The sequence below is a fragment of the Metarhizium acridum genome (genome assembly GCF_019434415.1).
Source record: "Metarhizium acridum strain ARSEF 324 chromosome Unknown scaffold_587, whole genome shotgun sequence".
Lineage (NCBI taxonomy): Eukaryota > Fungi > Ascomycota > Sordariomycetes > Hypocreales > Clavicipitaceae > Metarhizium > Metarhizium acridum.
The window spans coordinates 1,462,522-1,477,933 of NW_027094049.1; the positions used below are offsets into that span (position 1 = coordinate 1,462,522).

The 15,412-nt window shown below is 48.6% G+C and overlaps 5 protein-coding genes across 5 annotated transcripts; 3 read left to right on the plus strand and 2 right to left on the minus strand.

Moving 5' to 3' along the window:
• Positions 1-1,334: 1,334 nt before the first annotated feature.
• On the minus strand, positions 1,335-2,079 carry J3458_022193 (uncharacterized protein; the record flags this gene model as incomplete). The annotated part of the gene is made up of 2 exons (XM_066122992.1): positions 1,335-1,922; positions 2,038-2,079. The coding sequence occupies 2 exons, from the start codon at positions 2,077-2,079 to the stop codon at positions 1,335-1,337; spliced, it is 630 nt and encodes a 209-aa protein (XP_065972214.1).
• A 2,008-nt stretch (positions 2,080-4,087) lies between these two features.
• J3458_022194 (uncharacterized protein) lies at positions 4,088-7,032 on the minus strand (the record flags this gene model as incomplete). Its single annotated transcript, XM_066122993.1, has 5 exons — positions 4,088-4,339; positions 4,399-4,731; positions 4,823-5,765; positions 5,817-6,626; positions 6,716-7,032. 5 exons carry the CDS (start codon positions 7,030-7,032, stop codon positions 4,088-4,090), a joined length of 2,655 nt encoding a protein of 884 aa, XP_065972215.1.
• A 682-nt stretch (positions 7,033-7,714) lies between these two features.
• On the plus strand, positions 7,715-8,839 carry J3458_022195 (uncharacterized protein; the record flags this gene model as incomplete). Its single annotated transcript, XM_007811045.2, has 2 exons — positions 7,715-8,108; positions 8,165-8,839. The coding sequence occupies exons 1-2, from the start codon at positions 7,941-7,943 to the stop codon at positions 8,837-8,839; spliced, it is 843 nt and encodes a 280-aa protein (XP_007809236.2). The 5' UTR covers positions 7,715-7,940.
• Positions 8,840-9,803: 964 nt separating this feature from the next.
• On the plus strand, positions 9,804-11,740 carry fur4_7 (uracil permease; the record flags this gene model as incomplete). The annotated part of the gene is made up of 3 exons (XM_007811044.2): positions 9,804-9,887; positions 9,993-10,302; positions 10,368-11,740. The coding sequence occupies 3 exons, from the start codon at positions 9,804-9,806 to the stop codon at positions 11,624-11,626; spliced, it is 1,653 nt and encodes a 550-aa protein (XP_007809235.2). The 3' UTR covers positions 11,627-11,740.
• An 899-nt stretch (positions 11,741-12,639) lies between these two features.
• On the plus strand, positions 12,640-12,855 carry J3458_022197 (uncharacterized protein; the record flags this gene model as incomplete). Its single annotated transcript, XM_066122994.1, has 1 exon — positions 12,640-12,855. The coding sequence occupies one exon, from the start codon at positions 12,640-12,642 to the stop codon at positions 12,853-12,855; it is 216 nt and encodes a 71-aa protein (XP_065972216.1).
• Between the last annotated feature and the right edge of the window lie 2,557 nt (positions 12,856-15,412).

Below are 15,412 nucleotides of genomic sequence, written 5' to 3' on the forward strand. Positions count from 1 at the left end.
CACAATCGTGCTTGCCGAGACTTCGTCAGATGATGATCGGTCACAGAATCTTAGGTTGCAGGATACGGGACGCTGGCGAACGGCCCGAAGTTCGGGCTGGATTTTATAAGAACGTCGACAATTCTTCAAATTACGCAACAATTTTTTAAGTTACGCAACAATAAACAAATAAGAACATGAACATCACAGAATTACTTAAGATATAGCTCCGGCATTACTGTCGGGCAAGGCTTCCTCTGTTTATTGAGCAAGAAGACTTGATAATTTACCGGGTGTTCTGAATTATAGATGAAGAGAGGCCGTGCGAGCTGAAGACAATCTTCCCCAGATCGATGACCTCTCTGGATGCTGATTCACGTCTATCCTTAGACTCTGCAGCAATCCACGTGCTCTTCATTCGCCATCGGTATCCACAACAGCCAACAGCCTCAAGGAGAAAGCGCGAGCAGATTTCGATTCTTACACATACTTATTGGTTTTCTTACACAGAAACTGGCCCCCACTTGTAGAAAATCGGAAAACAAGCAGGCACAAGAAAAACCATCCATGTTTAAATAAACAGTTCGGGATGCATCGAGTTGACCCGCTTTTGCGGAATCCACGTTCCGGCCAGAGCGGGGGAGGCTCACGTCTGGCCAATGACATGTTATAGATGTTTCCCAGTTTTCGTACGACATGCCGTAAAAGAACCCGTCCCGAGTTTGAGTTTGGCTGTTAGTAAGTATTATAGTACTAATAGTGTTTTTAAACTACGTGTAAGGAAAAAAAAAAAAAAAAAAACAAACAAAAAGCCAACTTACTCTCAAAACCATGGCAGCATTAATCACACCCTTAAGAGGTCGATTTGGCGGCACGCTTTGCAATGCCCTCTCCACGTCCTCCTGCACACTTGCATCGCCTCGAATTACCTGCACATTTGCTCGCCTGGCCGTCATCTCGTCCACAAGCATCTCGTCCACAAGCAGCTTTGTCTGCGCAGAGTCTGTCCCTGATCGCGACAATATGTCAGATTCTGAGCACCTCTCTCCAGCATCCAAGACGGCCGAAACCCCCAAGACAGCCAACGAGCAAGTATGTCGCGTTCTCTTGCAGACGGATTCCTGGCTGAGATGGCGGCACAATGGTTTCTTTTGATGCTTTGTGCTCAATGATGACTTTGGGACTGTCTAAGCCAGAAGAAAATGCAGCAACGCAGTCATTAAGCTGTGCGATATTCTGCGTCCGAACGGAGGCAAAAGCCTCCACGCTTCTTTTGCAACCACATCGTCAACAGTGCTAGCCGAGAAGATAATATCCGATTGTCCAGATTCACAATCTCGCATGGGGTTTGGGATTTAGTACTTGATCTGACTCAAACTAAAGCGTTTCATAGCAAGTTGCACCTCTGAGTCACTTTGGACGGCAACATAGGGCTTTCCTCCCAGGGCTTTCGCGGTGTTAACAGTAGCCTCGCCAGGGAAACCCGTTCCGGGTAGGACCACGACCTTTTCTGCTGGCTGCAAGTTTAAAAGCGTCTCTAAACCGTAGGCCGCCATGCCATAAGCCTTGGGTAGACTGGCCATGCGACTTGCCTGCTCCTCTTCATGTACCTTGTGAATGAGTAGCTGGTTAGTGACTTGGAATGACGCGAATTTGTTGCCACTAAAGCCGAGAACGCGGTCACCTTGCTTGAATTTTGTGACGGCGCTCCCGATTCTCGTAACCACGCCAGCGATCTCGTGGCTGAAATTCGACTTGAATTCTGTGCCTGCGATGATTCGAACGCATTCTTCGTCTAGTCTGCTAGCATGTACTTGAACCTCGACTTGTTCCGGCTTGAGTTCCGGGCCATCTGTATCATTCTCTTGTTCAAAAATCACTTTTACGGCCAGGCCGGAAAGTCGTAAGATAGGATCGAAGAAAAGAATTGAGTATTTGTTGTCCTTTGGCGAACACGTTGTTGCTCTCTATGTCGGGGAACAGCCGGCTAATGTATTGCTTCCCTGCCGAGAAGTAGTATTCTGACTCGAGGCAACTGTCCTTCTTCGCTTGACGCACGGCTAGCTGAGCAGCACAACGAGCCGCGCTCTTCACTGTCATTGTTTCCATGTCAAAGTCGACAAAGGGAGCATTCAGAGACGTCTTCTCTGATCGGAGCGAGCGCAATAACCCCGCGGCCGTGGCGCACTCCGGATTGTGTCCATCTACCAACCCACCTGGCGATACCCAAACAAGATTCGAAGCGTTGTCTAAAAAATACTTCAAGGCTTAGAATCCTTCTCTAGTGAGAGATTCCAAAGACAGACTTGCAAACCCAGTTACAAGGATCCCGCTAGTGATATTGTCTTTAGGCGAGATCAATCCAAGATAATGCTATTGCGCGTTTATCCGATGGCTGCTCAGGAGTTGGGCACCATATCGTCACCTCGTCGGCTTCGACTGGAACGGCTCCGGATTTCGTCGAGTCGGTGCGCCCAGCCCAGATCGCCACAATTATAAGCTGCAAACAAGAATCCAGGCTCAGCAAGTTGGTGTTTGAATACTTTTCATCCAGCTTCACACCATCTGGAATAACATGCCGGTCACAGACGAGACCATTTTCGCGCTTCCGACCTTAGCACCTGAAGTCAATAAGTCTTTCTCACGCGTCGAACGAAGCTCTAGGCTCTCGTAAGTTTCTGCCGCTGGTTGAATATGTTTGGAATGATGGGCTTTGCCGCCTGTTCTCACCAGTCTGGCAAATATGCCTGAATCTGTAAGCTTTTGACCGATGGGCTTAGTGAGGGTGGACGAAAGATATAATACTATTCGCCTTGTTCATGAAATAACACGGCAGTACTTGGTGAGCCATATGTGTTGTATCAAGCCTCGGAACAATCCAAGTCTTGTGGAGACGGGCCATGAAGTTTGTAATGCTACGACCAATAATTTAGCCGTTAAAAATGCACATTAGATAATGGTAAACATCTGTCTTACCTATCTTTTAAGGGAAGACTTTGAGAAGGAACAGATTACTATGAGAAGGAACCAAGTTTCCTTAGGAGGGAAGAAGATTTTTTTTGATTAATTAGAAAAGCTTTTCCAGCGGTACCTGTTCTGTAAGTACGCGGTATTCAACTGGGGCTTCCATGCTCGTGCCGCAGAGGAAGAAGAGTTGGAACCGGGGATTTTCGATAACCGAGCCAAACCGCATGCCTCGGGTCAAGTGATGTTAAAGAAAATGTTGCCACCAAATGTTGTGATATATGACCTTGGGCAAAAAATGGCCAAAGGGTATCAAACGAAAATGTCGTTTACACGTTTGACTAGCATTCATGTCACAGCACTGTTGGGGCTTGCCAAGACTTCCCCAAGGGGGGCTGCTACGACGTGCGATAGTGAGGGTCGTTTGGCTGTGGTTAAGTCTGGTTGCTAGTACAGAAAAATGCTAGCATGGAGGGCAATTATGAACCGAGAGGCGAAAAGACCAGTTGACATTCAAGGGAGCGGAGGAGGCTGCACAGGCGACAAGATTGGGACCATTACGATGACAAAGAGCTAAAAATACGGGTCCCCGTGGAGTATTATTCTACGAAATGGGGGAGCCAGCTAGAAGAGGAAGCTCGGCGCGTTCGATGATAGTGAGGATGATATGATGATTTGTGTTGAGGAGTCGGGAGAGCGAGGGGAATTCCATGATTAGTGGCTGATTTGGAAATCTAGGACTATATATGAAGTCGAGTTCAAACAGAAACTGTACTTTCTAAAAGGTCTGGGCACTGTGTCAGTGTATAGAATTCTATCGTCGTATCGAGAAGGATTGATATGCGCGATGAGTCTGCAAGATCCGAAATCTGGTTGTAGGATTTTCCGCATGTAGACGCTCTCATGCAACTCACGCCAGCGTACACCCACTGCATGATCCCAGCTCTTGGCGTGATAATCATCTTCTCCGAGCAAAGGATGACGGGCTCAGTCTCATTCGACCGACGCCAAGTCTGGCAGCACCCATCACGCCATTGGTAACGTGTTTGGTGCTTGATCACGAATATACATGGACTCTGTCACATAATTGTATAAGACGATGGCTCAAAAAACCAAATACACAGGACGCTGCTGTTGCTCAACCCTAGTCTGTTTCAACAGCTGATGCACTAAAATTCAATACTCGATAGATATGCGGAGCCTCTGCAGCAAGATTGTCAAGCTGCCATATAGTTTCCAGGTCGAAAATATCATCAGAAACAATATCACCCCTTCTGCCCTGAATCTCAGACGTCGCCTGCGATGACCCAAGGGAGCCGAATGGAGGCACTGGCATTTCCCAAATATTGTCTTCGCCCCCAAGACGGAAGGCTCTAGTCTCGTCCGCGGAATCCCACTAAATTGAGTAGAAAAAGTTAGACGCGCACTATCTCTTATATACCAATCGTCACTTACGTCTTTTGTGTTTTCCCGCGGGCTGGAGTAAGAGGATCCTCCCAGAGTCTGCAACATGTGTGCTTCGTCTTCCGGCCCGCGACCTTTGGCGTTGGGAGATGAATCCGATGCCGCAGAAGTCACGCTACGCTCTGTAAACGCGATGTCGCCCTCTTTCCGGTCTGTCTGCTGAGACTGCTGGCCAAGGTCATCGTATAACCGTGTTATTCTAGTGGTTGCTTTTGCGGTGAGTTCCAACGCCTCCATCCACACATTCGCATCAGGGCATGTATCGACCATGTCCGCAAAAATAGACTTTGCTGCTAGAATGGTAAAGTCCACATCATCCGCAGTCTATCCCAGATAGCAGTCAGAACGACTCTAGCTTTGTTTGGCCTTTCTTTTCTGTTTTTTGGTGGAAAGATTAGTGGGAAAAACGACTTACAAGTCGAGCGCGCACTGCAGATGATTGCGCCACTGCGTGTAAATAAGAAATGGCGACGGAAAAGAGATAAAGAGCAGAACTGTACGTGTACTTTATGCAGCCGGCGAGGTGGCGCTGTCGGTACATTCTCAACACCTTTTGTGCGGCTTCAGCCATCTTTACATATCTCCGTTGTGTGAATTTATCTGCCTCGGGGATGGGCGCCGAGGAGACCTGCAAGCTGTACAAGACAGATTTGACTTGTTGTATTAAAGCGGGAATCTTTGCATCGTGCTGATACAAGAGCATGATGGTCTGCCAGTAATAAAACTCAAAAATCGCCTTGGGGAAAACCACGCCTGTGACATGAGACGTTGGTGCCGATGCTTTCCAGTCGAGTGCTCGTTTCTCCATGCTTTCCAACCATAGCCATTGCGACTCTGGGTCAAAGTCTACCTGGACAGGGGACTTTGATGTTGGAATAGGTTTCTCGATTACTTGGTGCCGAGTTGCGACGTTTGAGGCTTGCTCCTGGCAATTTCGGCGAGTTGCATAAATGTCTGACTGAAGTAATCGTAGCTTTATGAAATGATGCGTAAGATATTTGTAACTTTGTTTCTGGCCCTGAAATTCGGTAAGAGTATTACTTTCTCCGTTCGTTATTGGTATGTCGTCTTCCTCCAAGGATGGAAATGGGGTGCATATATCATTGTCGCTGATGCTAAAGGGCCGGCCGACGCTTATGCTCACAAGTCGATCCAGGCTGTAGGTGCACCACCATAACCGTCTTCTTACTTCGCGAAACTCAGTTTGTGTAGTCTCCTCGGGTTCTACATGCTCATCTCTGTTGGCAAGGTCTAGCTGAGAATGCTCCGTGGTATTGGGAGCACGGTCTGGTGTGTCGTCGTTATCACAGTGGAGGCCCAGGTCGATTGCCATGCGCATTGCAATCCCGGTAATGTACCTTGGGCTAGTTAGCGGTTTTCATCTTCTTGAATAGTATATTTCAGCTCACCAAGCGCCTGGCGATACGGGCCGTAGAAGGGAAAAGCTGGCCAGAAGCAGGATAGCCTGTAAGACTTCCAAGCTCTTCTCTCGCATGATGCATTGGTCAAAATAACTGCAAGCTCGTGAATAGTACTCCTCTGGGGAAACATTAGACTCAGACTTATTTGACCCGACACTTGGAGCGCCTATGGCCTTATCCTTGTCTTGCTCGTAAATAAAGCCGTGGCTACATCCGATGGCAAATACCATGTTAAGTAGGTACTGCTCCCGAGGCTTTAAGCCCCGTCCTTCGCCTGAATATGCTTTGTCAAATATTTTGGTGAAGCACGCCCGTTTCAGAATGGGAATCTGAGGATTAGCTCGGTGAAAATAGGCCCTCACCAACTTTAGTGCGAGGGACCTGTCTGGCAGCGACGTGGTCGTACAACGCGTAGCCTCAAAAGCTTGATGACCATCAATGTTATACTTGAGTATCTTTCTGTTCAGAGTCAATGTTTGAGTAGGATAAAGTGCCAAGGCCATAAAGGTGGCGGCAGTCTGAGGGTTGAGCAAAGCAGAGCTCATTGAGTCTCGGCTCATGGTTTTGGGCGAATTGCCTTTATTGTCTGGAGAGGTAAAAGATTTCCTTCCCTTGCTAAGAATGCGGTTTAATTTGTCTTGAAATCCAAGCCGTCCTGGTGACGATGGGTCTGGCTCGTCAATATTCGTATCCCTGTGAGAAGACATGGCCAGATCATCTGCAGGTGGGAAAGCTATCCCATGCGACACAAGCAGTTTCTCCAATTGTTCCACTCGATTCTCAAGATAGAAGATGTAGCTAATGAGTGCATCAGCGATCGATATGAAATAACCCTCGAAGCGGAATTTACTTGAGCGAGACACAACGCGAGGACTGCTGCAACGCACCTCCTGGGTAGCTCCCTTTTCGTCAAGACATCATACCCAACACAGGCTGCACCGACTTTCGCACAGCTCGTGCAGCGTGGAAGTCTATGGTCACATCGGTTCTTACGAGAACGGCATCTGCTACAGGCACTGACGTTGCGAAAATTGGTGCTTTGACCAGCAACCATCGAGCCAAGTCGACCATCGGCCGCGCTCTGGGATGTGTCGTTGCTGTCTCTAGTGTCGTCTTCGTTAAGATAGTCTTCTGGAGAGTCTTTTCGAGGACGTTTTCGTTTGCATGGTGAGCCTGACAAGTCCGCACCGCGTGAAGAAGTCATTGTGTAGCCTTGTAATGCTCTTGTGCAGGGGCGAACAGTTCCGTTTTGTGACAGATTGGTGGAGCCCTTCGCAGTGATTTTCGGTGAGGAGGTACGTTTAATACCTTACCGAGAGCGTAAATCTCAGTCTTTGCTCCCGTAGTCAGAGTTGATGCGAGATGAAAATGCTTCTGACAGACCCAGGGGGTGGACGAGCTGATGAGCAGCCTAAGGCCAAGACATGGATCAACAATCGCGCATCAAGGTACGATAAAGGACCGCAGACGTGGAACTTGGGCTTGAGAGACGTTTATTGCCGATGGGAGGCGTGCAGGAGGAACATTGAACAAGTCCTATTTTCGAAACCGTTTAGAAAGTAGAGGTGGTGCCGCGATTCTCTCCACGTAGCTGTCGTTGTTGACCCCGACAACCACCTCTTCTTGTCAAAGCCCTCGGAATCAAGGAATCATGGCACAGTACTCCGTACTCGGCATATTCCTTGCTGAAAACGAATGTGTCTTTGGAAGCTAACCAGGAGTGTAGGTTCTCCCCACAGAATCCGCGGCCGGTAATCGGAGCCCCCGCAGCGCCAATCACTCGATGTTATCAAGTAACTATTATTTAAATTGCGACGTATCAGTTTCGTTTCTTGTATTATTTCTACAACCCTCCGGATTGGAGTGGTAGGGAATCACAGAAACGACGCTAGCCTTGGCTCTTGTAGCTGGCATTGGATTCGTTTACGCAAGGGGGCAACTAGCCATGGTCCGGTAATTCTGCTTGGTACTTGGCAATCTTGGAAGCCTCTTATTCGAGGTCACCAACGCGAGAATAATACCCTTGTCCCAGTGTTCTATGGGATCGGGCAAGTCTCGGAACCACACTAGTAGTTGTTATATGGCCATGTACATAGTGTCACGAGATGCTGGATGAACACTGATGTAGCCCTTTCATGCACTTCTTCTATAAACACATTATTCGCTCTGGGTTCAATACTGGCAGTTGTCACGATGAAGATCCTACTGCTTAATCCAAACTCCTCGGCTACCATGACAAACAGCATGGAACTGGTAGCCAAGAGTGCTCTGGCCACGACTGTATGTACTCTTAGGTAGAACATTACATTGACAGGCTTTCAACTAATGCCCTACAGACGATCAATGTAGTGTCCTACACCGCCCCAGAGGCTGCACCCATCAGTATCAACAACGACAAGGACATTGCATGCAGTACGGTGGCGGTTATGGACCATATTTTCGCAACTCAAACGAATTTGCAGCAATATGATGCCGTGTTGATTGCATGTTTCAGCGTGCACGACCTGGTGCATAAGCTGGGAGCATTGACGGGGAAGCCCATAATTGGGTTATTTGAAGCGAGCATACTGACTGCTCTTTCTCTCATCTCCAAATCTGAAAAATGGGGGATTGTGACCACTGGAAAATTCTGGGAACAGCATCTCAGGGACGGCGTGAACGACTTCCTGGGCGTTGCGCGCGGTGTTGGCAATGATAATTTTGCTGGTGTGTATTCAACAGGACTTTCAGCCATTGAATTCCACAGCGCATCAGAAGAAGTCATCCAAAGCAAGTTGGCAACAGCGGTGACAAGGCTCTTGGAGTCGGGGGACGTCAAATGTGTTGTGCTCGGCTGTGGTGGCATGACGGGACTAGAACAAACCATGCAATCCGTCGCGGCTAAAGTACTTGGACACGAAAAAGCCACAAGACTCTACATCGTCGATGGAGTTAGAGCCGGCGTAGCGCAGCTCTATTTTGCGGCAACTACTAGAGGCATGTTTAGGAGGGATGATGGTGTGGCAATCTAGTGCTTTCACCATTCCGTTTGTGGCTCTATTCTGTGCCAAGGGACTATAAGCATCTGTTCTCTCGCAATATACTACGGTTAGGGATCTCTCTATGGATGTCTTTTCCTGACACAAGGGCAAGAGGCAGAAGACAGTGACGACCATCTCCGGCGGAGAGTTTGCCCACATCGGGTCTTTCCGGTTACATACCGTGCACGTGCCAAGAAGCAGAGCCGAGGGATGTGGTGGAGCTCAGAAACGGCTTTCCCTTATCTTCTTTCTGTTATCCCAGACTGACTCGATGTGATCGAGTAATGGGATCAAAATCGCGGGGGAAAGTGGGGCAATCGGTTCATTCCCGGCCCCGAAGCCGGCCGGAGCCAAACAGGCTTTTGCTGGCGTCCTCCAATTTACTTTGCCTTTGTTGGCCACCCCCTGCATCATGTCCAAAAGAAGCCGCGGCACCTTGGTTGTTTTCTCAAATCATGCAGTTGTAGCGGCGGCAAACTCTTGTTGGCTTTTCTGCTGGAAGGAATAGGCTGGCTCCGGAGACCGTGGTATTGCTGCCACCTCCTCTTCAAATACCGTGGGCCGCACACCCGCCTCCCTTTTTACGAGCGAGGGCAACATCAGGGGGCAGAGAGGTTGAGGAATTTATGGAGCGCCGAGCTGCTCCTTATTTCGAGACTAGCTTGGTTTGTCGAGTCAGTTCCCGGAAAGCCTAATGCTGATCTCAAAACCCGCTCACGATGACGAGTCAATAAAAGGCTGTCCACTTCCTGGCTCCTCGGGAGGTCAGTAAACACATGCCCCCCTTACCTTGGGCCATTTCTGGCTTCATACGAACCATTTATCCCCCAAGGTCGCGTGCACCCCCATGTTGCTCTACTCTGAATTTATGCCTCCCCGCCAGCGACGTCAGCGCTAGGTGCCAATTCATCGAATCCTCCTAGAAATATACAACACTGTGCTCGATATACCCTCAATGGAGAGACAGTCGCATCTGCGTAGATGGATCAAGAAGTTGGAAGTCCCGTCCGAGCCAGGCGTCACTGCGACCCAGCTCATGGTATGGCCACCCATGTGCCTGATACACCGCCAGAACCTCTTTCTCTAAACCCCCCTCCGCGTCTCTTTTTACTGACGCAGACTCTGTATTGTTCCGTCCATGTAGCTCATTAACCATGATCTCAAACCTGTCGAGAAGGAGCGGCGACAATGGGGCTCGTGGAACTTTGTTGGGTTTTGGATTGCCGACTGCTTCAACATCAATACCTGGATGATTTCATCGTCCATGATTGTTGGTGGTTTGTCGTGGTGGCAAGCCTGGCTGTGCGTCTGGCTCGGCTACTTTTTCTCCGCCTGCTTCGTCGTCCTCATCGGGCGCACCGGAGCCGTCTACCATATTGGCTTTTCCGTTGTGAACCGCGCACCGTTCGGTATCTGGGGCAGCATGTGGCCCGTTTTCAATCGTGCTGCCATGGGTGAGCCATCTCTTGCCCATCACTCCCTTGGCTGCTTGGATGTTGATTCTAATCTGTCTCTGTAGCATGCATATGGTACGGCGTTCAGGCGTACATTGGCGGCACCTGCGTCTATCTGATGATACGCTCTATATGGCTATCCTGGGACAGGACCAAGATGCCAGGGCCTTTCGGCACCGATGCGACCAGCACGCCCGACTATGTCTCGTTTGTCATCTTTTGGCTGTGTTCCCTGCCTGCACTCTGGTTTCCTGTGCATAAAATCAGGCACCTCTTTACCGTGAAAGCCTTTGTGGTACCTCCGGTCGGCATAGCATTTCTCATCTGGGCCGTGGTGCGTGCCGGTGGTGTTGGCCCGATTGTTCGACAACCTGCCACCATTTCTGGTAGTGATCTCGCCTGGGAGTTCATCAAGGGAATCATGTCCTCTATTGGAAACTTTGCTGCCTTGATTATCAATAATAGCGATTTTTCTCGCTTTGCTCGCCAACCTCGGGCCGCTCTATCCCCTCAGCTGCTGGCTATCCCGGTTGGGTTTGCCGTGACTTCCTTCATCGGTATCATTGTCTCCTCTTCATCCATGCTCATCTATCAAGAGGCAGTTTGGAACCCCCTTGATCTTCTAGGCCACTTCATTGAAGGCGGCGGGTCTGCCCAGCGATTTGGCGTCTTCGTTATTGCCCTAGGCTTTGCCCTCGCCCAACTTGGAACTAATATTGCCGCCAACTCCGTTGCTGCAGGCACTGACATGACGGCCCTGTTCCCAAAGTTCATCAATATCCGTCGAGGAAGCTACATTTGCGCGGCAGTGGCGCTCGCCATGTGCCCATATAACCTTCTATCCAGTTCCAGCAGCTTCACCACCTACCTGTCGGCTTATAGCGTGTTTCTTTGTTCAGTTGCTGGCGTCATGGCGGCCGACTACTATCTTGTGCGTCGGGGTTACCTGAACACCCGCGAGCTCTACAGCGCGAGCAAAACTGGCCCATACTATTACAATTACGGCATTCATTGGCGCGCCTATGTAGCGTACATTTGCGGGATTGCCATTAACGTGGTCGGGTTTGCTGGAGCCGTTGGTCGAGAGGTGCCTAAAGGTGCCACGTATATATATAACCTCAACTTCTTTTGTGGATTCGCCGTCTCATCCCTTATGTATTGGGCTCTTTGCAAAGTGTCTCCGATTCCTGAGACCAGCGACACTTGGATGGAAGTTGGCGATGCCCTTGATGACAGGGAAATCGGCTATTCTCAGGCCAAAGAACTAGAGGCTGAGGTTGATGGTGGAGAAAAAGGAACTGATACAAGTCGTGAAACAGTATAAGAGCGGAAGATGAGCAGCAATCACTGGTATGCTTACAATGTCGTGTATAACTTAGCACAAGGCCACATACAAGCCAAAACATCAATCTCAGTCACCACTTGCAATTTCACCTGGGACTGACAAAATAGAGAATTTTAGCAGCGAGGGGACAGCACGAGGTCGCCAGGCGCCGCAATCAGGTGCAAAGGTAGAACGCCCGAAGTCTCCAGTGGATATCCAGCCTAGTTGTTCATTTTAGCATTCTTAAGAAAGCATGACCGTTGAATTTTATTAGCCGGAATCAAAAGCGGAAATTCGCTCCGGCGGAACAACTTGCCCAAACCAACTCCATCCATTTTGTATATAGATATGACTGACTGCAAAGCAGAGAGGACGCGCTTTTAGAGTAAACAATTGTTAAAAGTAAAGCTTAATCTTTGAAGCTTTTGCAAAATGGCAAACGAGATGAATAGCATTACGGTCACTCGGCAGCAATTGGCCAAAATGATGACCATTCCCTCCTCCACCCGACAATAACGGATGAGGACATTCTTGCCGGTCTTCATATTGCCAAAAAATTCAACGTGGCTTCTGCCTGTGTCAAGCCACACTTGATACCCATGGGCCATGACGGAGAAAGAATTGTAGGGCACGGACGTTCTTTTTTTCTCTTTCATTGGATTCCCCCATGGTAATAGCACGACCCAAGTCAAAGTATTTGAAGCCGAGGCCGCAGTCAAAGCCGGCGGCAAGGAAACCGACATGGTCATCAACGTTGGCAAAGCTTTGAGTGGGGATTGGGACTACGTTACCCCAAAGAACAAGCAAATCAACACCGTGGTCACGCAATCTGGCGCAGCATTCAAGGTTATTTTCGAGAATGATTTCCTACAGAATCATCAAATTATAAAAGTATGCAGGGTATGCTCAGATATAGGCGTTGCATTGATCAAAACGTCAACGGGCTATGGGATTGCGGTAGAACCCAACGGCCTGTAGTCGTACAAGGGTGCAACGGTAACTCACTTGAACTCATGAGACAGTTCTGGAGTCCCGAAGCTCAAGTCAAGGCCGCTAGGGGTGTTCGGGCACTTGATGATTTGCTACATGTCATGTCTCTGGGTGTCACCCGAGTTGGCGCCACAGCCACATTTGCCATCATGACGGAGGCCGAGACATGGGGGAATACGGACAAACTCACCACGGTTATGTTCAAGCCGACAGACGAAGGTATTGCGGGAACTTATTAAGGAGTCCTAAGTGTGAAGAGTTTAGAGCAGTACATCAGTATTTCGTTTCTTCTAGTGCGTTATATGTAAATTACGTTGCATTTCGTCATCGTAGTTGCTCGTTGCTGTCTATATTTGAACTGGTCGCCTCGAGCTCTTCAATAGACTTATCATGTTGCTTAGCTTGTATCCGCCAGTATTTCTATTTCCTCAGGCCAGACTAAACTTACGCCTTTCTGATGTACTTTCTCGACCTTCATCAGACTTACTGAAAAGTACGGAACGCGATGCTAACGTCCATCTCACCAAATTTGGGCTAGGATTATGTATGGATAACTTGATTCAATCTGGTTTTGACGAGGGGTCAAGGGGGGCTCGGATCAATAGCTCTCCTCATCCAATAACAGTTTTTGGTGTCAAAGGCCCTTGGTTTTCCAAGTCCTTGAAAGACCGCAGGTCTCTATATCTACCAGAAATTGGTGAGGGCCTCTGCCCTATGTCCCGTGATCATAGCCCCCATGTAACCGTGTGACACTGGTTATAGGGCAGAAGCTTATCATTGATGAGATTCTTGTAACCTTCGGGCCGTTCAAGCTCTAAATACAACTAACCACTTACCATGTACGTGAATACACAAGCCACCGCGAATGCTTTCGTAATACTCCCGGGAGTCTCCATAGATCCCGGTGATATAATTGCCTTCTACAAACGTAACATCAATTGAGAATTTTGCAATGAGTATAACACATGCGTTTTCAAAGCCAAATCTATAGTAAATCCCATAGGCCTACCGAACCTCGAGATATCCGAGTGTATGGAGACGGTGGCTCTGGACATCAAGTTCGATAATGGGAGAGAGAAGCAGAGAGAAAATGGAGGAAAGGTGTTATCCTGGCAGTATATCAAACTTTCGTAGTACAGTAGTACAGTTTCAATCGTTTTAGGTGAGCACTTTACGGGGACATTAAATCTTGCCTCCTTTTTTCAATATGAGCCTTTATTTGTATACTCATCGAGAACCTTTTGGTCTTTGGAAGTTCGGTGGCACCGGTTTTCGGGTATGTGGCGGACCAACGCGGTGAAAGTCCTGTCACGTGCCTCTTTACCCAACAATATCGTGGATAGTGTTGGCAACTTCAAACACTTTCTCCCTTTCCAACATATTTCCTACCTACATCCCTCATCCAAATATTCAACATGGGCTCTCATGTAGGACAAATTCTTGACCCAGAGGCCATTTGCGCCGCGCTCTCTGACCTCCAGCTAGGCGGAAGCGACCCCTTTGTGGCTGGAGAGTTCCAAGGAGGAGAGTCTCGTATCTTCAAGATTAATTTCAAGGACCATCCCAGCCTATCATTACGTGTTCGGCATCCAAATCAAGGGAACCAGGAAATTATCATTTGTCATGTTGAAATGGAAACACGCATTTTTCGGACACTTGAGGCAAAAGGCTTCTCTTGGTCTCCTCGATACCGTGGCGCTAGCCTAACCTTTGACAACCCGATAAGATACCCATTCCTTGTGCTTGATTGGGCCGAAGGCTTCCCTCTGAAATGGGATGACAGCTCCCCATCGAAGCCCATTCGCGACGCCGTATTAAGTCAAATAGCTGACATTCAACTGTCCTTAATAACGTGTACCCTAGAACATCGTATGGACGGATCAATCCTCAAAGGTGATGAATCGGATATGTAGCTAATGTAAAGCGTCCTAGGATCTACAACTGCTACGGACTTCTTCGAGCGACGCATAAAAAATCAGCTCAGGCGTGTAAAGGACGGGAAACTCCCTGGTCTCACAGAAAAGGATTGTCTCGACCAGCTTGCGCTCCTGTCCAAGGTCCTTGGTGTAGATGGAAGTAGTAAACTCTTCGCCATGGACCACGGCGATATGAAGCCAGCTAATATTATAGTCGACGAGGAGAATAATATTAAATGGTAGGAGAATATCCATCACGCTTCTCTAGCCATATTCTCACAGTCCAAGCTAATATAGTAATAGTCTCATTGACTGGGGCTTTGCCACAATGGTTCCCATTATATAAGCTGCCAGGCTGCCTTGTGTTTTGTGGACCGATGACTCGGCTACTCGCGTCCCTAGCCTAGCTATGCTCGAGGATAGGAAATCTTACATCAACTCATTTTCCCTGCAGAGTTCGCAAGCAGCCTTGTTCATGAAGCGTTGGCAAGGCGCGAAAGACGTAGACTTCCGTACACTTTACTTGGAGTCTACATGCAGCAAGGGTATGCTTGCATCAATGGCAACCATAGGTTGGAAGTTACCGTATTGCGACTTAATCGAAGAAGGTCAAAGAAAGGAATAATCGCCGAACACCACAGACTACCAGCTAGTGACTTATCTGGTTTCTTACTGCAGGGCACTGATACCGACTGTGAGGGAAGTGCCCCTGTGTGGACGCAGAGGGAGCAGATATATAGCCTGGAAGGCGGAACAGGGATGTGGTACTAGAAATGGAGGCGAGGTTCCGCATAAAATTGAATGAAACTTTCATATTGCAGCGTAACATGTGCAGATTTGTGAGGATATGTTTAATAGCGCTAACCCCTGACCCAAATCC